Below are 27002 nucleotides of genomic sequence, written 5' to 3' on the forward strand. Positions count from 1 at the left end.
GGGGTGGAATTAAGCCAACTTTTGGCTCTTCCTAACAAGAGTAAACTTTGGCATGCAATAGTCTAAAGCACAGATAACTGACAACATTCAAATTAGGCACTGAGTCATAACACAATGAAGATCAGAGCATAACTGAAGGAGATAAGAGACACAAAAATCCCTCCAAAAATTCAATGAATCCAGGAGCTGGTTTTTTTAAAAAACATTAACAAAATACGTAGACCGCTAGCCAGACTAATAAAGAAGAAAAGAGAGAAGAATCAAATAGATGCAATAAAAATGATAAAGGGGATATCACCACTGATCTCACAAAAATGTTAACTACCGTGAGAGAATACTATAAACACCTCTATTCAAATGAACTAGAAAATCTAGAAGAAATAGATACATTCCTGGACACATATACCCTCCCAAGACTAAGCCAGGAAGAAGTCAAATCTCTGAATAGACCAATAACAAGTTCTGAAATTGAGGCAGTAGTTAATAGCCTACCATCCAAAAAAAGCCCAGGACCAGATGGATTCACAGCTGAATTCTACCAGAGGTACAAAGAGGAGCTGGTACCATTCCTTCTGAAACTATTCCAAACAATAGAAAAAGAGGGACTCCTCTCTAACTCATCTTATGAGGCCAGCATCATCCTGATACCAAAATCCGGCAGAGACACAACAAAAAAAGAAAATTTCAGGCCAATATCCCTGATGAATATTGATGAGAAAATCCTCAATAAAATACTGGTAAACCAAATCCAGGAGCACATCAGAAAGCTTATCCACAACAATCAAGTTGGCCTTCATCGCTGGGATGCAAGGCTGGTTCAATATACACAAATCAATCAACATAATCCATCATATAAACAGAACCAATGACAAACAAAACAAAACAAAACACATGATTATCTCAATAGATGGAGAAAAGTCCTTTGATAAAATTCAACATCTTTTCATGCTAAAAACTCTCAATAAACTATGTATTGATGGAACATATCTCAAACTAGTAAGAGCTATTTATGACAAACCCATAGCCCATATCATACTGAATGGGCAAAAGCTGAAAACATTTTCTTTGAAAACCAGCACAAGACAAAGATAACCTCTCTCACCACTCCTGTTCAACATAGTATTGGAAACTCTGGCCAGGGAAATCAGGCAAGAGAAATAAATAAATGGCATTCAAATAGAAAGAGAGAAAGCCAAATTGTCTCTGTTTGCAGATGACATAATTGTATATTTAGAAAACCCCATTATCTGAGCCCAAAATCTTCTTAAGCTAATAAGCAACTTCAACAAAGTCTCAGAATACAAAATCAATGTGCAAAATTCACAAGCATTCCTATACACCAGTAATAGACAGAGAGCCAAATCATGAGTGAACTCCCACTCACAATCGCTACAAAGAAAATAAAACACCTAGGAATATAACTTACAAGGGACATGAAGGACCTCTTCAAGGAGAACTACAAACCACTGCTCAGTGAAATAAGAGAGGACACAGATTGGAAAAACATTGTATGCTCATGGATAGAAAGGATCAATATTGTGAAAATGGCCATATTGCCACAAGTAATTTACAGATTCAATGTTATTCCCATCAAGCTACCATTGACTTTCTTCACAGAATTAGAAAAATCTACTTTAAATTTCATATGGAACCAAAAAAGAGCCTGTATAGCCAAGAAAATTCTAAGTAAAAAGAACAAAGCTGGAGGCATCATGCTACCTGACTTTAAACTGCACTACAAGTCTACTGTAACAAGAACAGTATGGTACTGGTACCAAAACAGAGATACAGACCAATGGAACCGAACAGAGACCTCAGAAATAACACCACACATCTACAATCATCTCATCTTTGACAAACCTGACAAAAAGAAGCAATGGGAAAAGGATATGGTGTTTAAAGCCTAGATGACAGGTTGATAGGTGCAGCAAACCACCATGGCACATGTATACCTATGTAACAAACCTGCACGTTCAGCACATGTATCCCAGAACTTAAAGTAAAATTAAAAAAAAAAAAATTTAAAAAGTATTATATGCATACAAAGTTGTAATAAAGTAGTATGGTAACTGGCATGAAAGCAGCGACATAGACCAATGGAACAGAATAGTGAGCCCAGAGATCAGTGCAAGCATGCATGGTTAAACTAACTTTAAACAACGGCACCAAGAGGACTCAATATGCTGTTGGTGGGAATGTAAATTGGTACAACCATTATGGAAAACAGTATGGAAGTTTCTCAAAAAATTAAAACTAGAACTACCATATGATCCAGCAATTCCTCTTCTGGGTATGTAACCAGCAAGAAATAAAGTCAGCCCATTGTAGAGATATCTGCAGTCTCACATCCATGGCAAACTTATTCATAATAGCCAAGAAATAAAAACAACTTAAGGGTCCATCAATGGTGGGGGAGAATAGATAAACAAATTGTGGTGTATATATATATGTATATATAATCTCAGACAACGGGATTTTCTAATAATACAATTATGTCATTTGCAAACAGAGACAATTTTGACTTTCTCTCTTCCTATTTGAATACCATTTATTTCTTTCTCTTGACTGATTGCCCTGGCCAGATATATATATATGTGTGTATATATATAAATATATCTCCACCACAATTTGTTTATATATATATATATGTCTCCACCACAGTTATGTATATATGTGTATTATATATAGATAATACATATAATATAATATAATATATATACATTATATATATAATTTGTTATATGTAATTTGTTTCAATATATTTTCAATTTCTAACAAGAATATTTTATTATATATATATAATTAATGTAAAGTATTTTTCAGCCTTATAAAGGGAAATATTGCCATTTTATACAACACGGATAAACTTAAAGAACATTACATGAAATAAGGCAGACACAAAAAAATACTGCACAATTGTACTTTTATGTGAGATCTAAAAGAAAGTCCAATGCACAGCATAGTGGCTGTGGGATGTGGACAGGGAGAGGAAATAGAGAGATGGAGGTCAAAGTGAACAGAGATGCAGTTGTATATTATGCATAAGTCCAGAGATCTAATATACAGCATGAGAACTATAGTTAATAACACTGTATTGTATATTGAACCATTTTTTAAACAAGTAGATTTTAAGTGTTCTTATTCCAAAATGGGTGATAACTATGTGAGATGATTAATATGTTAATTTGCTTGACTATAGTAACAATTTCACCACATATATCAAAACATCATTGTGTTTATATTAAACATATATAACAAAAACAGTAAGGAATTATAAATATATTATTTCATACTAATATTTTCCATTACAAAACATACACAAACTCAAATCAAGTTAAAAAGAATAAGATAGAGAAAATACTATTCAAAAATAATTTTACTGTATGTTTTAATCAAAAGCACTTTTGGCACTAACAATTATTAGTAATTAAAACTACTTAGTGACAGTTATGTTATTGAATATTTTTATTTATATTTTAGGACCTTAGCTTCCATTTTATAGCACTGAGGTCTCATTCCAATATTTGATTTCCTTAGCTTCATTGCCGGAAAGGATCCATCACAAAGATGCAGAGACCCAAGAGGAGGAAATCCCCCAGAGTCTGTATTAATTCTATTGATGTATTCTCAATGATAATACTTTTAAATAATACCATCTAACAGTTAAGCAAACATTTTTAACAATTTTGCTTAACATTTTCAATATTACTCAATAATTATCAGTTGTTCTTACATACTAGTGAAAGCTGTTGAATCTTTATACTTTTAAATTCATTATTTTGAAGAATTTTATGACAGATTAGAAAATTTTGTCTCCAAGTTTTAAAAGTACACAGACATGAGATGTTTTCAGATCATGCTTTTACATATTTTCTGTTAACAAATCCAGGTAGTTATGTGAACATATCCAAACAAACATGACATTTTCAGAATACTCCCTCTGTAACATATTTAAAGCAAATAATATTTGCTTTTCCATTACCATGAAAAATTACCTTTATCTTGAAGGGGCACCTGACATGAAGTGCGTGTGTCTGTGTATTAATAGGATATATGCCAAGTGGCAACCCACTAGACATCACAAGAAAGGCTGTAAATTTGAAACTTTCATTTTAAAAAGAAAAGGCACAAATCATTCTTAAGTTTGACAACTTGTGTGAGTATTCTGTCACAAAATAACCACTGAACATCTGTCTGGAAAAAAATTTGTGATGTTTACTTCCTAGTTATTAAAAAGTCTTGTAGTCATTCTGCCATTCAAAATAACACAAATCTAACCTTGCCACAAACCAAAAGGGCCACTGTCAATTGCTGTGTGTTGTGGAATTACCACTCCTGGGTCATAATATCATGTGGCCCTGAGTAAAAAATGATCATCTAACACACAAACCGAGTAGGGGTACCATGAACACCCTTATATTAATAATGAGGAAGTTACTACAATATTTAGCTCAATCATCTGTATTCAACTTTTGAACAAAGGTGAAGTTCCATGGAGCAGTGGGAAGAAACAGAAGTATAAGATTGCCACCTATCAGGAGATATCAACACATTTTTCATACCTTCTAAATAAAAGAATTTCATTGGATTCTTTCCTAGTCTCTATTTTATAGTACGTGTGCTATTAAATAGTAAGATGTCTAGCAATCGAATTTAAAAGAAGAAAAAGTGAAAGGAGAAAGGCCTTTGAAACCAGTAGACTGTATATATACAGAAGCAGACAAAACAGAGTGCCCTTCATTTTGAATAAGGACTCTGTTTTGACTTTTGAAGTTAATATAAAACTCCATAACTATGCTTTTGTACATGGTTCATGTCAATGATTAAATATTCAGTTTTATTCATTCCTATATTAATTACAGCAAAACAATAACAACAATATCTGCTTCCTCCACCATAACAGGGTCTAAACAGAAGATTATCACCATTCAAACAACTTGAGGAAGGTTTAATGGGACTGGTAAAAAAGGTTGCAGGGAGGAAGATCACAATGAGTAGACCGTACATTGGGGCCAGTGACATTGATGCTGTTAACACTCAGGCCTGAGGTATGAGACTCCAGGAACGAGTCAGAGGCCATGAAAGCAGCAATGAAGACACAGCCAATTGAAGGAGAGTACCACAGATAGGGAGGCAGATAATACATACCTCGAATTCTCTTTTTTCCCCTGTAATCTCCTGCCGGGACTGCCAATTGGCTGTATCCAACCAAAAGCCAGGGGCAAGAGAGACTCTGGACGTTGTCCATGGAAGGGAACCTCGGGGGAAGGGGCAGAGAAACGGTGGAGTGGGTCTCAAAAGGCAAACAGAAGACATCTAGCAAGATCATCTTCAAGTTCATTCCCTTCCACATGATTAAAATAATTAAGTGGCAGATTGGCAGGGTCTAAATTCTGTGTTTATATAAAAAGATTTGAGGAGATTATACAGTCTGTTGCTGTTGCTCTCAAAACATGGCTAATTATAGGGTTTTCAAAACTTATCTACTTTTCTTATTCTTTTAAATAGGCAATGTATCTAGGTTACAAAATCCAAAAGATGCAAATGAGACAACAATAAAAATTAAGTTTCCAGTCTTCCTCTCTCTCTGCCTATTTTCTCCTCTTTAAAAACATTGCACCTAATTTCCTTTGTATCCATTCAGAGATGTTCTATGCAACTGCACTCAAGGTAAGTAAATAAATACTTCTTTTAGATGAAAAGTAGAATATTATGCACACAGACTGCATATTGCTTTTGAAATGTAATAATATGTCTTGGGATAGTTTACAGTTAGCTCGTAGAGTGCTTTCTAAAGTAAAAGGGATTATATTTGGATGAGTATAGCGAAATATTTTTACCAATTCTATATTGATGAGTATTTGTTTTCATTTTTTTACAACCAAAATCACTATGAATATTATCTTACATGCATCATTTCATCATTTTGAATATATCTTAGTATATCTGTAATTAGCAAAAGCAAATTTTTGCTTAAAAGCAAAATTGCTTTGTGAAAATACATGTATTTTTAAATGGAAAAGATAACTGATAAACTTGCATAACATTTTAAACAATTAAATTTCCATCTTTAATTTAAGATTCTGCTTCGACACATTTTCATTAGTAGGCTGCCACCAATTTTTTCTTTAGTTTTTGCCAATCTGATAGGTGAAAGTGGTGTATGATTCTATTTTATAATTCAAGTTGAGAACCAATTCATGTGTTTAAAAACTATAGACAGTATACATTTTTAATGGAATTATTTGCTTATAGTCTTTAACCATTTTTATGGGTTTGTAGGAATTCTGTGTTAATTAAATAAATTAGTTCTTTATCATTGAAAAGACTTGATATATAACACTGATTTATTAAAAAGTGTTTTCCTAATATAAAAAAGCCTTTGATTTTTTCTTTTGATATTTTCATTATTTCTCTTTCTCTTTCTCTCTTCTAACTTTTAAAATACCTGGTGTATTTTAGTGGCTTGTGCTAGCTTTGGATCCATTTTTCCCCCTTAGCTGGACATAAAAACACCATTCATTAAATAATCTATCTTTCCTCTACTGATTTAAAATTTTGGGACAAGATATAAATTCTTAAAGATAAGCGGGTATATTTCTGGTCTCTCAATTCTGCTTCATAATATTATTTGGCAGTCTTCTCTTTTGACAAGAATCACATAATTTTAATTATGGGTAAGGACAAAAAATGATCATTATTGTACTAAAATTATAAAAAAGCATCCACTGCGATAGAGAATGATTATGAACATATCAAACTTGGGACGTAACTTGAATGGATTCTTTGGGTTTTGGCTGAAACAAAGGGACTCGGAAATATTTTTAATACAAAGAATAAATAAAAGTATCCAGGTTATGTTAGGGAAAAGGTCAAATCAGTTCAAGCACAATGAAGGAAAAGAATGAAAAAAAGTAGTCATTGTTGATGTTGTTATTTGTCATTGTCATCAGAAGCATTCCATGGTCACTTACATATCTTTTATATCTTTGACTGCTTCTCTGCAGTTTTCTTTTTTCTATTTCTACTTTATCTCTTTGATTTTTAAATATTGGCATTACCACTAAATATTTGGACTTCTTTCCTTTCTATTTGTACTCATTCTCCTATGACCTTCTCTATTAATATGGCTTTAAATCTACTTATGTGTTGATAATTTTCTCATTTTCAATTCTAGCCCAGATAAGATGTTCAACAGATACTTCAGACTTTAATAGGTTAAAATTGATCTCTTGATAATATAAGCCAAATTGTGCCTTTCATCCTCTCAGAGCCCTCTAATCATTTGGATTAAAGCTAATATTCCAATAATGTCTAGGAATTTTTATAAAACTGGTCCTTACCCTTACTCTTTCCCCCTGTAACCTCAGCTACTACTAGTCGTCCCCTCCCTCAAGTTAACCCAGGCACCCTGGCACCATTGCTGTCCCCTGATAACCCAAATAGACCTCAGTGCCTTTGCACATGTTATTATCTCTTCCTGGCATTCTCTTATCTTCAGATACATAGGTGGTTCACTCTCTCACTTTGCTGAGGTATTTTTCAAATGTCACCTTTTTCATAAGGCCTTTACTTGTTTCCCTAAGCTTAAAATTGCAACTACCTGACCCTTGTAGTCTTATGTTTACGACTTGTTTTATTTTTCTCCCTAGTACTTATCAATACCTTACACATACACATTTTATTTCTCTTAAAAACTACATAAGGAAGAACTGGGTTTTTGGTCTCTTTTATTCATTGCTGTATCCCTGAAGACTACAATATGGCTTAACTCATCGAAGGTGCTCAATAAATATTTTTTTGGTAAACAAGCTCTTTCTGTGGGACAGGATTATAGCTGTCATAACTCTTACAGAGATAAACCTGCATGACTCCTGGTTGAATTCTCTGTATTGCATGGCTATCCAACACTGTGGCCCCATACTGCATTAATTCTTAATTATTACTCTAATTTTTAATGCCTGAGCAAAAAGAGTCTTCTTTTTTTTTTTTTTTTTTTTTTGAGACGGAGTTTCGCTCTTGTTATCTCAGCTCACCGCAACCTCCACCTCCTGGGTTCAGGCAATTCTCCTGCCTCAGCCTCCCGAGTAGCTGGGAAAAAAGAGTCTTATAAAGATTAAGCATCTTGCTTAAAGTGAGACACCCAGTAGATAGTAGAAACAGGTTTGCATCCGGGCACAGTGAAGTAGGTCCTAAAATATTAACTATTACTTTATGAGTTAAAGAGAATAAAAATATTTTCTTATGTGAAACACAAAGTGATTGCTTTGGAACCACTTGATAATAAAATAAAATGTATCCTGTGATTCATTATATATGGTGATTAAAATTTTAATCTTTGTACTATAGACATTGCAATATTATTGTTTAGTTTTAAAACAATGTGGAGAATGACATGGGATGGATAGAGACTTGAATTAGGAAGACAAAGTAAAAAAAAAAACATAGCACTAGTAGTAAGGAAATGATGTCATACTGAGTTAAAGGTTTAGTGGAGATAAAGAAAGGATATTGATTCATGAAACATTTCACAAACAACTTGCTAAATACAGAGAGTGATAAAAGAAATTACCCCAGATACATACATGAGTGGCTCAGAAAGTTGGTAGGAAAGTAAGCCAGATTGTGGAGTGGTCTGATGAACTTGAAGAAATCAGAGGTGGAGTTTCTGTTAACACTCAATTCTATTTTAGTGTGAATATTAAAGACAACATAAAAGGGTTAATACATTAAATAACCCTTTAAAAGAACTAAGAAATTGATGAAGATTTTTACTTGTACTTTCTTGATCCGTATTATGTTACCAGGCAGATGAGGGATGTGAATGAAATATATGTTGGCTGTTGAAATGCAAAAACATGTATCAACTGGCGATCTGTGAATTTTGCTAGGTTTCTCTGTATGTCAAATTTCTCTGACACTAAATGACACGCATATTCCCAACCTGTTCTGACTCAGACTATTTCAAAAACTTTTCTCAACAGATCCGTAAACTAGTTTGTTTATACAAGCGATTTTTCTACTGCTCCTTTTACTCATTTCAAACTCTATTATTAAACTTAAATTTTAAATTTGCAATTGGGTTAAGACAAGAAGAGCAATTGTAGTAGTCAGAAGTCAAATGCCAGGAATCTGAGATCCAAATTCTATGTAATTAGTAATTTTTGATATAACCTTGGAAACTGAAACTTTGACAATATTTCATATCCTTCCTAAATGACTCCAAAAACATATTCTTGAAGGTAAAAAGAAAAAATATACATATGTGTGTGTGTTTAGTAATAACTGTTTCAAGCATAATTATATTTCCTTTATAGGTAATAAAACTGATGATCAGGGAGGCTGAATAATTTTTCAAGGGCCACCCAGCCTAGTAGAGGCCTGAGCTGAAATTTTTCCTCTAGTATGCTTTTCTCCAAATCTTGTTCTCCCTCTATTACATTATTCTAACTTTTATTGTTATTTTTATAGTTTTTGTAATATGTAAGTAGATTGATGGGTCCTAAGGTATCGTGCACAGGAGCAAATGTTGGCTCTTCTTCTTAATAGCTCAGTATGCCAAGCCTCTCTATTAATATTTTTCATCTGAGAAATGGAAACTAAAGAATCGTTGTCAATTAATGAAGTAATATTTGAAATGACTACCACAGTGTCTAGCATTAACTGTACTATGTCTACCATAAGACAATCTTGTCATACAACAAAGAGTAGTCAAAGCAGAAAAGTTAAATGGTTAGAATTCTTAGTAACACTCTTTCAGTCAGAGCCACACTAGAGTCTACTCTTTAATCTTAAACCTTAGTATTCTTTTCTTTTTAGCAGAGAAAGGACAGTAAAATTTTCCAGAAGATTACTCAAGTCACCACCTAATCACCAATTCACTTCTTGAAATTTCTTGATCCTGGAAAGAGGTCTGCAGACACTTGACACAGTTATGTCCAAGAATAAATAATTGTTAATAAATAAACTGAATTCAGGTTTATAATCCAATCAAGGAAGACTTGAAAATCATTACATGAAATGTTTAAAATTAATTTATTGAGACAAAAGGTTGAAAAATTGACTCTAGTGTCTGTGGTAGCTGCCTGAAATAGCTAGAAGGCTTTAAAAAAAACCACATTGCTTAATCTATGTTTATTATAACTTGCTTATATTTTCTATCTCCTCCACAAGAGCTATATATTATGTACATAATAGGCAGTCAACAAAAATTTGGAGAATAGACTTTTGAATTAAAGAATGAATGACTACATAAAACTCTCTTTCCTCAATATTCTTCCTAGGCATTTTCTTGCCTCTGTTCACTGAAGTCTACTGGTCTACTTATGCAGCTATTCCTACAATATCTAGTAATTGATGATCTAGACTGTCTTGTGTGATTTTTAGTATCATCAATCAATTTATGTCAACAGATTATTGAGCAGCGGCCTCTTTAAAAATAATTGTAAATTTTAGTTGGAAGAAAACAGAAGTTCCACCATTTTGGTAAACTAATGACATTTACAGCACTCTCAGAAACATACCTGCACAGTGCCCAGTTTAAAAAGGAAAGTGACATGTACATTAGGGTTCTTTCCTTTAACAACTTCAGATAACTAAACCCAAGCAATATACACCAAATATTTGGCATTCTGTCAAGATTGGTTAGTGTATCAGGTAGACTGTCAAATCTGAAGACAAGTCACTATTTGTGCAAGCTGTTCATTTTTCACTGATCAAAAAATAAAACAAGTATAAGAATGCTAAGTTATTAAATGTAACAAGTGTTTGATTGAAATATCTAAGTCTTGGTTTTATTGAAATAAAAACAACACATATGAAGTTCTTTAGACAAGAAACAATAACTGTCTTTCTCTTACAAATATTAATTGCACATGAAATGTAAAATTGAATTAGAAGAAAAGCAAGAAAAATCCCCTTTCAACATTTTCATCAAAAGGAGTAATCTTTTGATGAACAAAGATATACAAAATTAAGATGGAGCCTAAAAACAAAAGCCTTATCCATTAACTGATACAACATACAAAGAACTCTGAATCTTCACAGTCCCGAAAAACAAAATAAAACTGGAGAATAGAGAAGCCAGAAAAAAGAAAATCTTCAGACACTGTTTAGTAATTTCCCAATGCTCATAGAGAATCTCAATGCAGAAAATTGTATTTTAAAAGATGGAAAGTTGTTCCTTAACAAGGTCTTCCCAGAAAACACTTTTTGCCTAATAAATAGATGTAGCCTTTCATTTTCAATCAAGGTTCAATAAACAGCATAGTTAAATCAGTGCAAAACAACTCACACTATGAACAAGGTAGGTTTAACACTTCATACTGTTTCAAAAACCTTTCAGAACACCAGATTATTCTGTTAAGTCATTTACCTCAACTTCACCCAATTCCAGAGAGTTAGAGAGTCTACTTTTTTTAAAGAGCAAAAGTATATCTTGTGTAATATGACTTGTTCTGATTATCTGCTATTTAAAGGATAGTAGTCAAGGTAAATTAACCTATAGGCAATACAGATGTATGTTGTGTGATTATTTTTATTCATTCGACAGGTATTGAATGAATTGAGTACCCATCATGTACACTATGTGCAATGTTCTGTGTTAGAGATGGATGGTTAATTTTGTCCTCACAGCACAGAAGAGAAACTCAGGGTTTGTCTATACCAAATCTACTCTCCCCTTCACATCTGCAAAAAGAATCTGCTTTTATTCAGATATTAAAAACCTTAAAGGAAGATGACCAGTTTAGAGATAAATTCTGAGTATGTTAAACCAATCATGTAAGTTGAGTCATCAGATTGCCATCTGGTCAAATGATTGGTTCATCATAAGGGACCCAATTCTGGCAAATAATGTGAGCAGTTAACTCAGCTTTGGGGTTTATGGAAAATTTTCTAACTGAAGAAGAGTCATTTTCTTTACTTTTGCTGCATGGTATCATACATATATGGATATGATACCCACTGGGTCAATCTTCTTGTAACAATGATGTGAAGCAGACTAAGACAACATGCTGAGGATGGCACAGCAGAAAGTTGGAAAGAAATTGAGTTATGACACTATCAGTGAGCTGCTGCAATAAACAACTCTGGAACCACTCCACTGAAGAGATTCTTGTTATGTGATATAAAATAATTAATTCTTGACATCATTGTAAACCAGTTGAATCAGGTTTTTTAAAAATTTATTTTATTTTATTTTATTTTATTTTATTTTGGCTACTTGCAGCTTAAAGTACCTGCGAGTGAAGGGAAATGGTGAAGTAAATTATGAAATGTTAAGAATTGTATTGTAGATGTGTACAAGAGAACTGAGGTCACAGACATCTTCAAAGAGGATAAAATCTTGAGCTGAGTCCTAAAGGATTCTATATAGACAGACAAGGGAACAACTGCATTTCAAGCAGTTGGGAAACTGTGCAAAGTCACCAGGGCATGAAAGATGTGAGAATTTGAGTAACTACTTGAGAATAGAAAAAAAGGTCATATTTGGGCCGTGTGCAGTGGCTGACGCTTGTAATCCCAGCATTTTGGGAGTCTGAGGAAGACAGATCACCTGAGGTCAGGAGTTCGAGACCAGCCTTACTAACATGGAGAAACCCCATCTCTACTGCAAATGCCTGTAATCCCAGCTACTCGAGAAGCTGAGGCAGGAGAATCGCTCAAACCTGGTGGACAGAAGTTGCGGTGAGCTGAGATTGCACCACTGCACTGCAGCCTGGCAACAGAGGGAGACTCCACCTCAAAAAAAAAATATATATATATATATATATATATGGATGTAGAAAGGCTTACAAGATGGGGTGGGAGTTAGGCAGAGTGGAAACTATGAAGCTCCATTGCCAATCATGTTAAGAGAGAACGGATTTTATCTCATAGTCTAATTCTAAACTCTGTCATAAGAAAAGAGGAAACTGGAATTAAGAAATTATGTTAACCAGCTGGGAGGTTACCCATGACCTCCAGCCTACTTTATGAGTTTGGGTCAAGTTGTTATATGTGAACATGATTCTGAGAGCAGCGTGGAGGATGGATGGACTGGGTATACGTAAGAATGGAAGTGAAGAAAAGCAGTTTGGAAGCAGTATTGATAGCCCAGGCAGATGATACCAAAGGTGCTAGCTATAAAATAGAAAGGAAAGGGCAAATCAAAGACAAATTTATGAGAAAAAAGAATCAAGATTTAAGGGATAAGCAAATAAAGATTACTGGGTAATAATAATGTCTTCTAGATTTTCTGTGTTGGGTATCTTAGTAATGGCTGTAAACTAGGGCATTGTATATTTTTAAAAGTTGGGAATGGTGGGTGAAAGAACTGAAAGGGTAGAGGATAGGAATATTTAATTCAATTTTGAACTTCTTGAGCTGAGATACCAGGCATATACCATAGCTACATAGATATCTTAATAATGAGCACTCCAGAAAAAAGAAACTGGTTACAAAACGTACCCATAGGTTAAATCCCTTGGAATTATTTACAAAATTTTTTCTTACTGGAGTAGTTAGCTAATAGTCTTTGTCTGTTAAGACTAATTTTGGTTTTTGAAAAGAAAGCCAATTAATATATGGAAAGGTAAATGTTGGTTTTTATCTCATGTTGTCTTCCTCTACCACTTTATGGACGGATTTCTTGAATAATCTATGCTGCTTTACCTGTATGGCAGAAACTGCTATGGGTTTACCAAATTAAACTGCATTTTGCCTTTGTATATATACATGAACTACTTTCCTTTGCCACCTTGCAGTTAGGTAGGGGCATTGTTACTGACTTCTGGCCTATGGAATACAGACAAAAGTGATGTCTGCAGTTAGCATCTAAAAGTATCTCCAACATGATGATTCTCTTGCTATGATTCTATGATTCAATGATAATATGCTATGATTCCACCTTATTTGGGTTCAGTTTCAGTAAATACATGTGAAAGTTCCAAATTTGGAGGATGTGATGGTTTCAATGTGTCCCCTTTAAAAATTCATGGGCTGGACAAAGTAATTTACAAATTCAACGCTATTCCCATCAAGCTACCAATGACCTTCTTCACAGAACTGGAAAAAAAACACCTTAAACTTCATATAGAACCAAAAGAGAGCCCAAACAGCCAAGTCAATTCTAAGCAAAAAGAACAAAGCAGGAGGCATCACACTACCAGACTTCAAACAATACTATAAGGCTACAGTAATCAAAACAGCATGGTACTGTTACCAAAACAGGGATATAGACCAATGGAACAGAACAGAGGCCTCAGAGGAAATACAACATACTCACAACCATCTGATCTTTGACAAACCTGACAAAAACAAGCAATGGGGAAAGGATTCCCTGTTTAATAAATGGTGTTGGGAAAACTGGCTAGCCATATGCAGAAAGCAGAAACAAGACCCCTTCCTGACACCTTACACCAAATTAACTCCAGATGGATTAAAGACTTAAACATCAGACCTAACACCATAAAAACCCTAGAAGAAAATCTAGGCAAAACCATTCAGGACATAGGCGTAGGCAAGGACTTCATGACCAAAATGCCAAAAGCAATGGCAACAAAAGCCAAAATAGACAAATGGGACCTAATCAAACTCCACAGCTTCTGCACGGCAAAAGAAACAGTCAGTAGAGTGAATCGGCAACCAACAGAATGGGAAAAAATTTTTGCAGTCTACCCATCTGACAAGGGGCTGATATCCAGAATTTACAAAGAACTAAAACAGATCTACAAGAAAAAAACAAACAAGCCCATTCAAAAATGGGCAAAGGATATGAACAGATACTTTACAAAAGAAGACATACAGGAGGCCAACAAACATATGAAAAAATGCTCATCATCACTGCTCATCAGAGAAATGCAAATCAAAACCACATTGAGATACCATCTCACACCAGTTAGAATGGCGATCATTAAAAAATCTGGAAACAACAGATGCTGGAGAGGATGTGGAGAAATAGGAACACTTTTACACTGTTGGTGGGAATGTAAATTAATTCAACCATTGTGGAAGACAGTGTGGCGATTCCTCAATAACCTAAAAATAGAAATCCCATTTGACCCAGCAATCCCATTACTGGGTATATATCCAAAGGATTATAAATCATTCTACTATAGGACACATGCACACGAATGTTCATTGCAGCACTGTTCACAATAGCAAAGACCTGGAACCAACCCAAATGCCCAACGATGATAGACTGGATAGGGAAAATGTGGTACGTATACACCATGGAATATTACACAGCCATCAAAAACGATGAGTTCACGTCCTTTGTAGGGACATGGATGAACCTGGAAACCATCATTCTCAGCAAACTGACACAAGAGCAGAAAATCAAACACCACATGTTCTCACTCATAGGCGGGTGTTGAACAATGAGAACACATGGACACAGGGAGGGGAGCACTACACACTGGGGTCCGTTGGGGGGAAATGGGGGAGGGACAGGGGGGTGGGGAGGTAGGAAGAGATAGCATGGGGAGAAATGACAGATACAGGTGAGGGGACGGAAGGCAGAAAACTGCACTGCCATGTGTGTACCTATGCAACGATCTTGCATGTTCTTCACATGTACCCCAAAACCTAAAATGCAATTTAAAAAAAAAGAAAAAGAAAAGGAAAGGAAAAAAAAATTTTTTTAACTATCAATTTTGCAAAGATATAAATTTAGTATTTATATCCCCATTTGATTCCATTAAAAGCAATCCTTCAACTGCCTGGAAAAAAAAATAATAATTCATGGGCTGGAAACATAATCTCCAATGCAACAGTACTGAGAGATAGAGGTCTAATGGAAGATGTTCAGGATCCATTCACCCATGCATGGATTCATACCATCATAAAAAAAAAGGGTTTGCTTTCCTTCACTCTTCTGTAACATAAGAAACAACAGTCCTTTCCTCTGGAATATGCAGTGTTCAAGGTACAATCTTGGAAGCAGAGAGTTGACCCTTACCAGACACCAAACCTGCCAGCATCTTGATACTAGACTTTTCAGCCTCCAGAACTAAAAGACATAATTTCTGTTGTTTATTTCTCAGATATTCTGTTATTGCAGCACCAGTGGATGACCATAGGGAATGACTGAGCCATAAGATGAAAGGATTCTGGGTAAGTCCCAACAATGAGCTGATGACATTCAATTTTCTGTCACCATTCCACATCTTTTCTGTGTCCTTCAGTCCTCTGTACCCTACTGCTTACTGTGCATTTTGAGTTAGAAGGAAACCAAAGACTGATTTACCTGCATTTTATTATTGTCATGTTCTTTCCCATCCTAGAGGGATTTATTTTCTAACTCATTTAACTTAATAAAATTGGCTGACTTAATTGTATTAGCATCATTGTTAGTTGCTTAATTAAATAGTGTTTTTGAGAAAACTGAGAAAGTCTTGGTTTTATGAAATAAGTGCTGAAAAATAAGTACAAAGTGTCTACTAAGTAAATTTCTCAGTTATTGCTATCATCACATCATGGTTTAATAGTAAAACTAAGAAAGTACACTTAATATTTTAAATATGAATTAGACACTATAAAAGATTCTGGAAACAATCTACTATCTACTTCAAAGCTGCTTCGAGGATACAATTTTAGTGGGCTTATTGCATATACCTATTCATTAACATTTGCAATTGATGGCATGTGAGTCATGCCAATAACTAAAGCAAAATTTTGAGCTTTTAAATATCTCACTCTGCAATACTGTTTTTTTTTTCAGTTTTGCTCTTAAGTTAAAAAAAAGCCACATCTTCAGCAGTTGAATGAGTTCCTAATTGTTGATAGAAAAAACAAACATTTCATAAATTATTCAAATTATACTTTTTTGAAAGCAGATGTTGAATTAGAAGGAAACCTGAACTGGGCATGAGGTAGCATAAAAATATTTTAATTTCAATTCTTTAATCAGCTAGATGATTGTCACTGGGAAAATCACTTAACATGTTGAGATCCCTTTTCTGTGATGGCGGTCCCTAAAGTCCCATTTGACTTCAAAATCCTGTAACTCAATGAATATCTGTTAGTGTATTCATTTTGGATGCCAAATTCAAATATTAGAAGACAGGAATAATTTCTAAACAGAATGCCTTTTGGTTGACCACATTTTTTGTTGGCTAGAGCAAAGAATTCTGATTGAAAAACAATAAATAATTAAAGATTATAATACTGCTTTTCAAAGACTTAACCCAAATCCCTAGTATAAACTTTGACAGTGGGGGACTAATATTATTATAGGGAAACCAGATTACTATCTAAGGAAGCAGTGATGTAATTGCTTGTATTTATTATAATGAACAATTGCTGGACAGTGGATTAGGAAGCTCAGTTCCCAAAGGCCTGGGTGGGTCCAGGTTTCAACATTTGAGTTCATTATGTATATATATAAGTTCATTTCTCTAACTCTTCACTTTTTGTTAAGAAAATAGAAGATTTTGAGGGAAAAAAATGATTTAAAACAGGATACAGTGACGATGGAGCTCTTTTCCTGGCTTTTGTACTGATTTGTGGTAGAACTTTGCATAAAATTTTATTTTCATAGGTATTTAATATGTAAGTAATAAGTAATAAGGCTTAACTGAAACCAAATTAATTAAAGATTATATGGTATTTTAAACATCTTTTTATTAAAGTAACTACATAAAAATCCCTATTGCATAAAATAGAAATAAAACAGACAAAAACAACTGTTCCTGTATTTTGACTTAACTGGAAAACTCTGCTAATGGATTTTACAGATTACTGTGTACAAAGGAAGCCTTGTTACCACTATCTGCCTCTTTTTCTTCAAGTTGGTTGGGATAGAGAACAGTTAGTTTTGGTTTAAGCAAGTTGTTCAACGTAGGGATTCTACCCTGTGTGCACATTTCTGAGAACAACAGGATGGAAAGTTGATTATAGCAAATCAGTATTAAAAGTCAGTGAGACATATCTTTCTTTTAGGAAAAAAAAATGAAGCAATGATTCATTATTTATTACATTGTAAAGGTAAAAAGATAAATTAGTTGCAAAATAATGATTCGCAAAAGTAAAGGACTGAGGCTTTAAAGTCCCCTATCGATTCTGTATCATGTATGCTCTATCGCTCTGCAAGACCTCCCTGAAGGATAGCTCTTTACCCTTGCTTCAGGGAGTGTTCCAGACATCAAAGCAGAAAGAGAGAGCATTTACCTCCTTGATGTATTCATTTGCAAGCCTTTATCAGTATTTAAAACTGACAGGATGGGAGCATACAAACTTTTTTATTCACTGGATGTCCAGCCTTGCCTCTCTACTTTTAGTTGGAACAGGTCATAGGCAAAACTGTAAAGTGGACAAAATTTGTTGAATTCCCGCTCTCTACTCTGTCTCTGCTATACCTGACCAGTTGGCTCTTTCCTCCAGCCTAGGATGCCAATATGTTAGCCCTTAGGCTTCTTTAAGGCAAAGATTATCCTTTGTTTTATCCTTAATAGTTCAACAGTGTCCATCATCTCAATGTTTGTCACTAAACTAATATCCATTAGCATTAGGTTTAGAATATATATATATATATTCATATTAGAAGAGAACTGCTAGAAGGGAACAATACTTAACCTCAAGGAGTGACTTGCAAATGAGGAAATTTCAGGCATTAGGGAATATGTATTGTGGAGAGGGGGCGGGTGATAAAATTGTGACTTCGAATCACAGGGTGCCAAATTTCCACATCTCTTTGCTTTAAAGTCATCTGTGACTTCAGAAATTGACCCAAAATTCAAGACAAAAAATGTTTAGGGAGCATTGTTTTAAAAAAATAAATGGATAGATTTTTGCATCATCTCAGTTTTATGGATATCACATTAAAATCACAGGATATGGCCATTTAATACCCGTACCACAGACAACATTGGCTTAATTCATTTCATGGTTCTCTCAATTGGTTCAAAAGATGCTGCCCCATCAACTTGTTCTTACGCCGTAATTCCTGACTTGGTTAGTCCTTGAATGCTGCTCATATTCTCTCTCTTCTCCAGTTTTGATTTCACTAGTGATATCCATTGCTTCGTTTCTGATCAGGTCAATCTGGAATTGCTTTAGCCAGGCCAGCTCTTGTTTGACCTCTGAAGCAGCTCTCCTCTGCCCCCTATTGACATGAGTCTGCATGCGCACAGCTAGGTCCAGGGAACTTGATCCTATTCATACATTGAATAGTAAATTATTGAATGCCTATAAAGTGCCAAGTACTGCTCTAGATACTTGTGATATATCAGTGAATAAAGCAGAAAAAAAAAATCTTTACACTGATAGAGCTTGCAAATTGGAGCCTTACCTCAGGCTGTCCCCATACGTTGAAGGGAACACTTTGAGATTTTTGCATTATGTGCCTTAAGTGACACTTTATAAAGGAGCTGTGTTATCAAATGCCTTCCTACCAGACAGATTTTCATTCAATTTGGTTCTCTCTTGGAGTTTGTTCAATCCAACTTAGGAGGAGGAGTGGGAAAGACTGCGATACTGCCTTTCTATCCATGATATATCCCACAGCATACTGATGCCCCAATTTCTAAAGACACTTTTTAAAATTCTTTATCTTCAGTAAGAAATACTTATTGTAGGTCAGGTTCTGTGGAACAGGGTGTGAGACAGAAATTCACTGTTTGTGATTTACTGAAGAAGTGCTCTTCAGGAAAAATCTTGTGAGGGAGTAAGAGAAGAATTATAGGGAAGTCCCCTTCCCTATCATTTCCAGGAATTAACAAGGATGAGATCTCAGGTCAAGTCTAACCTTGACCTGATTTATGAGGAGGCTCTGGAATGTAAGGTATACCTTAGAGATTTCCCTCCTCATAGGCCAGGGGCCATGGAAGCAGAGGCTAATTCTCCAGAGTAGGGGCCATATTCATTTAGCGGTCACTGCAGCAGCTGGGAGTGGGTGCAGCAGCCAGGTGAGGCGCACAGCAGTGCCTTTGACGGTGCCCAGGCAAACTAGCAATTTCATTTTCCCTGAATACCATGGAATTTCCAGTACTGTGTGTGAAAAATATTGATGGCCTTAAAAACATTTCTGTGGGATCATAATATTTAAAACTTTGAGTATCTACTGAGTTTCAGAGACTGTACTAGATTGGTACATGGAAGAGTGTGACATGATTGCTGTCTTGAACTACTCAGTGGACTAGGAGAGGGAGTGGACAGCGCAGCAGGGGTGTTAAGGGAGTGTCAGATGATGTCCAGCAGAGTCATGGGCCGTATGCTGTGGGACACGATGTGGAAGCAGTACTCAATTCCAGATGGTGTCTGGGAGAGGGTCAGGGAAAGCTTCCTGGATGATGTGACACCCCTGGCAGTCAACTCAGAACCTTCATAAAGTCCGTTCTATTATTTTCCTCTGGCTGCCATAACAAGTTAACACAAACTGGTGATAACAGAGATGTACTCTCACAGGTTTGGAGGCCAGAAGACTAAAATCAAGGTGTAAGCAAGGCTGTGCTCTCTCCCAAGGTTCCTGGGGAGAACTTCCTCACCTCTTCTAGCTTGTGTGGCTCTAGGCATCCCTTGGCTTGGGGCTGCATCAGTCCAATCAATGCCTCCCTTTTCTGACCTTCTCTCTGTATGTATCTTTACTTCTGCCTCTCATTATGTTACTTGCCACTGGATTCGGGGCTCACTTGTGAAATTGGGGGATCTAATGTCAATATCCTTAATTTAATTCTATCATCAAAGACCCTTTTTCTCAATAAGGTCACATTCACAGGTTTCTGAGGTTAGGCTGTGGACATATCTTCTTGAGCCACCACTGAATACTTCACTAGTGGTTAAAGTGTGTCCTATCCCAAATGGAAAGGGGCACTACATTTAAACTTTTGTAATGAATTGTTATGTAATGGGGGAGGGGCCTCCTTGGCATGAACTCCAAATGTTACAGTTCCTATTTATAGCCACCTTTTAGGATGCAAAGCTTTTAAATTCAAACACAAAGCTTCCAGTTAACTTACTTTTCTTGGAAAAGAGGGGCTATTTATCCTACATTCACTCTTCCAGTGGAAGAGACTCACAGTAAGCTTAAGTCAATTTCCCCTCTCAGAAAAGCGACTCACAGTGATGCCAAGCAGCCAAGATGGTTTTCATTCCAATCTTACTTATTCATAGCTCAGTATCTGGTGAGACAACCTTCTGATCACTGATAGTGGCAGGTGGAAGTTGTGGAGCAGGGACCGCTGTTAACAGAGTTATAGGGCTCGGTGAACAATTAATTGATCATGATAGTGAGAAAAAAGGAAGACTTCAAGACCTGGGTGAGCAAGGCAGGATATTTAGTTCAGTGTTGAATATGTTGAATCTGAGGAGGCAGTAATTCATCTATGTGCAAAAAAAATCTCATTAAACTCATGACCGATGGGTTTCTAGCTTTTTAAAAAATACGTCCATTTTTTTAAGAAAAGATATTTTTCAGTTTTTTTTAAAACGAATCATTAGATGTGAGCTGCATCTTTAAAGTTTTAACACAAACATTTTGCACATAAGTAATCACTCCCTAAACACGATTCTGGGTATCAGTTATTTATTTTAACTCTGATATGTTTTAAATATCATTAATTTTATTTGATGCTTAGTGCATGTTGCCTGATTCTTAATTTTTATTTGTTTCAAGGGGATGTAGGTATAAAATCTCTCTCCTTAGAAGATCAGGAAAAATAACTAATGGGTAATAGGCTTAATACCTGGGTGATGAAATAATCTGCACAATAAATCCCCATGATACATGTTTACCTATCTAACAAACCTACACATGTGCCCCTGAACTTAAAATAAAAGTTAAAGAAAACTCCTTCCTTATTTCATTTCTTTTTTCATATTCTTACAAACAAAGCCCTCAAAACAAACAGTCCTTAATAATTTATATTATTTTCTACTCCTTAGTTTCTTCTTGAACCACTGAAAGGAAAAATGAGTATAATTTTTTTTTTTCATAAAGATGAGAATTATAGACAAAAAAAGCTTTTCCCCTAACCTTTTTGGAAACCGTGACCTAATTGTATTTACGTGAATTTGCAATATGACATTGATTTAGAACTTTGTGTGCGCTCATTGTTGCCTTTCAAATGACTCCACTTTTCCTACAACTTTAGCAGATGAACTTATCGAGGTGGTATAAGTATTTTAACAATCATTAGTCAATTAGGATGTCTCCAATATTTTATTTTATATTTTAATATACTTTAGAAACATCTTTTATGTATTTTTATATTTTATATACTTTTCTATTTTTGTTCAAATATTAAAATCAAAATTGTTATCTGGCTATGTTACTTGTTTAATATGCCTAATTTTAATAATGCAGGGGTATATGTGCAGAACATCCAGGTTTGTTACATAGGTATACATGTGCCATAGTGGTTTGCTGCACTCATCAACCATTATCTACATTAGGTGTTTCTTCTAATGCTATCCTTCCCCTAGTCCCCCACCTCCCAACAGACCCCAGTGTGTGATGGTCCCCTCCCTGTGTCCATGTGTTCTCATTGTTCAACACCCACTTATGAATGAGAACATGCAGTTTTTGGTTTTTTGTTCTTATATTAGTTTGCTGACGATGATTTCCATCTTCATCCATGTCCCTGCAAAGGACATGAACTCATCTTTTTCTATGGCTGCATAGTATTCCATGGTGTAAATGTGTCACATTTTCTTTATCCAGTCTCATTGATGGGCATTTGGGTTGATTCCAAGTCTTTGCTATTGTGAATAGTGCCACAATAAACATATGTGTGTATGTGTCTTTAGAGTAGAATGATTTATAGTCCTCTGGGTACAAACCCACTAATGGAATTGTTGGGTCAAAAGGTATTTCTGACTCTAGATCCTTGAGGAACCACCACACTGTCTTCCACAACGTTTGAACTAATTTACACTCCCACTAACAGTGTTAAAACATCCCTATTTCTCCACATCCTCTCCAGCATCTGTTGTTTTCTGACTTTTTAATGATCGCCATTCTAACTGGCATGAGATGGTATCTCATTGTGATAAAAAAACAGAAAAGTTTTAAGGGAAGTAAACACTGAGTTTGATGGAGTCCTACATTTAGTATGACAAGAGAACACCACAAAGCACTACAGTAGCTTTCCGAAAAACTGAAGAAAATAAGACTTCATTCAGAGCTTTGATAAGAGTCTATTCATTGAAGGGCCTCATGCCAGTCAACGTATCTCATGTCTTATTATAGTAACACACTAGAGGAATTGTTCTGCTTTGTAAATTAGGCATTTAAAATGAAAATAAGCATAAAATGAAAATCACACTATTTCTGAACAAGTTTCTTGGGTCTCTTTTTTGCTATGATTTCTTGAGTTATTTTCATGAGAAGAGCAATCTCATTATGAATAACATTTCTTGAAGCAGAGAAATATGACATTCCAAACTGATATTGACTTGCTGTTTTCCTATTGTTTAAGGGTCACAACTATCAACCAAAGCAACTAAATGATGCCTGTCATACATTCATGAGAGTAAAACACAGATCTAATTTTATCCTTAGGTCATTGAAACTTATAATTGTTAAAACTTTGCCCTATGAAATTAAAATGGAATCTACAGGGTTAATAATGGAAAAAAAAGTATGAAAACCAGGATGCAAAAAAATATTATGCTCAATAGGATCATGCGTAGGTGATAATAGGAGAAATATTTTTTGTTTTCTTTTTAAAGGATTGTTTTTAATATATGAGTTTTTACCATTAGAAGGATTTCATTCTTAACTCTAAATTATATAATCATAAAAAAATCTGTGTTTCAGGAAAACATACTTAATCCTAACATAAAATTCATGTCACTTATCACAAAGTAGATAGTTAACGGTATAAAGGAGAAACAAAACAGAATTAGCAAATTTAAATCACACAAGACATTGTGAAGAATTTTTTGTTAATAAACAACCCATAAATACTTTTACATACTACATTTCAAAATGATACATCTCTGAATGACATGATAAAGCTCATAGTGTTGAAGACTTTAAATTCAAGGTCATCATGTTGAATACTTCAAATTAAATTCAAGGTTGTAGTGATGAAAAATGTAAAGTCAAGCTCTTGATGATAAAGACATTAAATTCAAGGATATATTGTGTAAGAAAGGACAAACCACTATCATTCAGATTATTTAGTCAATTAGTTCTCTGTAAGTACAAAATATAATGAATCACTAAATGGATTGGCCTAATTACAAATTTTGTTTCATTTATAAATAACTCTCGACTTCAAGAAATCTTTTCACAGAATCATTTAGTCACATGGTATCTATCTATCCCTCTGTAGATATTTCTGCTACACTTTAAATCCTTACTCAAAACAATTCCCTCTCCATTTCTCTATTTTTATAAGTATAAAATATTTTAAAAGAAAGAAATGTCTGTTCCTTAGCTAGAGAGAAAAAGCAACCCATTTCCTTCTTTACTTTAAAAACACAAAACAAACCAAAACAATCCAATTCCTAATGTAATGTCACATAGAACCCAGGGCCTGGAGCAATATTTCATTCTGGTTTTTCTGCTATATGCTGAGAACAATGTAGTTATTTATCTACATCACTGAGAAATCTATTTGACAGACTAGAATCATCCCTTTCAGCAGAAGGCTTGCTAAAAAAGGCACAAGCAGCGGCACCTATGCATGGGATCATCAAGGACTCTACTTCGTCTTTCTCCTCATCTTCATCTGATTCAACCATATCTGCTGAATCATTATCATTATCATCATCTTTTTTTCTCCTCCTCCTTGTCTTCCTCTTCCAACTCTTCAGATTCATGAGGACCCATTTCCAATTATATTATAGACACCCTGATTGTTGGACATGCCATATGGAATTGGAGAATGGCAACATTAAGGATATTTAAAGTAAAGAAAATGGGAGGTATAATACCCTTCCATATATCCTAATGTAGAGAATGTGGTACAGTTGCTCTTTTCATTTACCCAACCTGGGCTGATGACTGGACATTCACAAGCTACTCCAGGTCCTTGAATTTCTTCTACATCATCTTTTGCATTTGTTAGTCTCCAATAGCAACTGTCCAACTGTCAGGCTCTTCTGAGCAAGAGCATCTTTTGAAAATCCTAATTCAGTACATGAAGAAATAGTGGGGTGGAGGTGCAGAAGCTAAGTTCTGGCAGAAATGATGTGGAAACTGAAATGGTAATATCCTCAGGTGTTGCTACAGAAATTCTGGCATCTCATGAATCAGTCTTATTTCTTCACTAATAATATTTCAGATTTCTGCTCAGGGTAAAGTTTAGTGCTCTAGAAATTTCTAAGAGACTGAGTATGTATTAGCCTTTGTATTTTATGGTTTATAACTAACATTGTACAGAAAGTACTTTTATACCATATGTTCTTCTAAAAACATTCGGTCTCATAGCTAGATTTTATATTAAAATCTTCAAGGAGTAGCTATAGAAATTGTGCTTGTCACTTAAAGCTACAAGAAGGGTATCATTTCAGATTTGAAATTCTATTTGGATTTAACTTCCTGTTTAACAGTAGCAACTGTCCAAATGGTAGATTTTGAAAATGATGACAAATTATCCTCTTAAATAAAAATAACATTGACAAAGACTCAAAACTGCCTGAATTTTAACTTACGATATGTATCAATTATAAGGTAAAGAAATCTTCTGCTTCTACCAAAGCTGCTCCATAGAGAAGTTGGCAATTAAAAAAGGCATCCTGCCTGTTTTAGTTAATCTTACCAATAAAGACGATGGGCAACCTGGATGCTTTGCAAGGAGCGGTGGAGTAGAAGTTGCACTAAAGGACTCTCAAGGTTCCATTCAAACTTGACAGCCTGAAGTAAGAGACACAATTACTTTACTTCTCAGTAACAAAATCATAGCAGAATACAGAGAGACTTAAGAGGCTTGAGAAAAGACTAGAGAAAACAGCACGCACATTTTAACAAAATACTAATAACACATTCAATGGTTTTATGAGTTGGTATATGACTAATAACAAAACACACATTCATTACATCATTTGGATTTGGGTAGTCTTGCTTTCTTTCCTTGTTTATGGATAAGAAATGAGTGCACGTGGTTGGTGGAGTTCAACCATGTGCCGGGGGAGAAAACTGACACAAAAAGTCCTGAATTATTAAACACAATATTATTAAGCCATAGATATTTCTTCCTATTTGGAGATGAAATTAATGCACACTAAAAGCCTTAACAGAAATCATCAACTGGTATATCATTATTAACCATCAGACTTTGAGATTTTGGTTAAAATTTCAAAGCTGACTGTTACTACCATAACTCAGTCCCAAATCCTTTCTTTCATCTCCACTGTGAACAACTCTTAAGTTTTTTAGGATATCCAACCGGGTAGAAAACACAGATAACCATGGCAGCCCCTGCTATCCTTAGGGACTTACTTTAGGCCTTAACCTGCCCTTGCAGGAAATTCACTGACAGCAGTCTGTAGCTGAGCTGCTGTTATCATCCCAGGAATCTGAATATGTGAAAATGAAAACCAGGTTCACATAAAAATGCTCATTCCTGCTTGAGAGACAAAGCTTCTACCTTTAGTTGTTTAATAAACTATCTCTCTCTCTCTCTTAAACACACACACACACACACACACACACACACACACACACACACGTGCACATACACATGCACATACTCTCAAAGCTTAAGAGTTTAAGCTAGGCTTTATACCACAGTACAGATACCAGGAGAAAATGAGTACAATATCCAGTTGTACATACACTTGAAGAGACATAGCAATATGCTAGCCGTCCCCAAGAATGGGAAAGTTGATAAATTCCTAAGGTGTGAGGGTGCTGAAGATGAGTTCAGCAAATTTGCATAAACTCTTGATGCTGTCTGAAAGTAGCAAGACAATAACATGTACTGTCTTGAACTGCAGCCATGGCCTTCTCTCACTTACTTGCTAACGTTGGGCTGACTAGTTCATGGGTTTTATTTATGCCCTAAGAGAGAGCATATCATATTGGCATTTGAGCAGGAAGTATGTTTCAGAATTTACTTCCATGCTTGCCCTTT

The 27002-nt window shown here is 35.0% G+C and overlaps 1 protein-coding gene across 3 annotated transcripts in view; it reads right to left on the reverse strand.

Annotated features, from left to right (window-relative positions):
* Positions 1-27002, reverse strand: part of PIK3C2G (phosphatidylinositol-4-phosphate 3-kinase catalytic subunit type 2 gamma) — a 381818-nt gene that overhangs the window by 185649 nt on the left and 169167 nt on the right. For all 3 annotated transcript variants that reach the window (XM_074403237.1, XM_074403236.1, XM_039461721.2), the window contains exon 18: positions 25689-25783. In XM_074403237.1, coding sequence (XP_074259338.1) covers positions 25689-25783 — 95 coding nt within the window. The remainder of the gene's footprint in view (positions 1-25688; positions 25784-27002) is intronic.

The sequence above is a fragment of the Saimiri boliviensis genome, chromosome 7 (assembly GCF_048565385.1).
Source record: "Saimiri boliviensis isolate mSaiBol1 chromosome 7, mSaiBol1.pri, whole genome shotgun sequence".
Lineage (NCBI taxonomy): Eukaryota > Metazoa > Chordata > Mammalia > Primates > Cebidae > Saimiri > Saimiri boliviensis.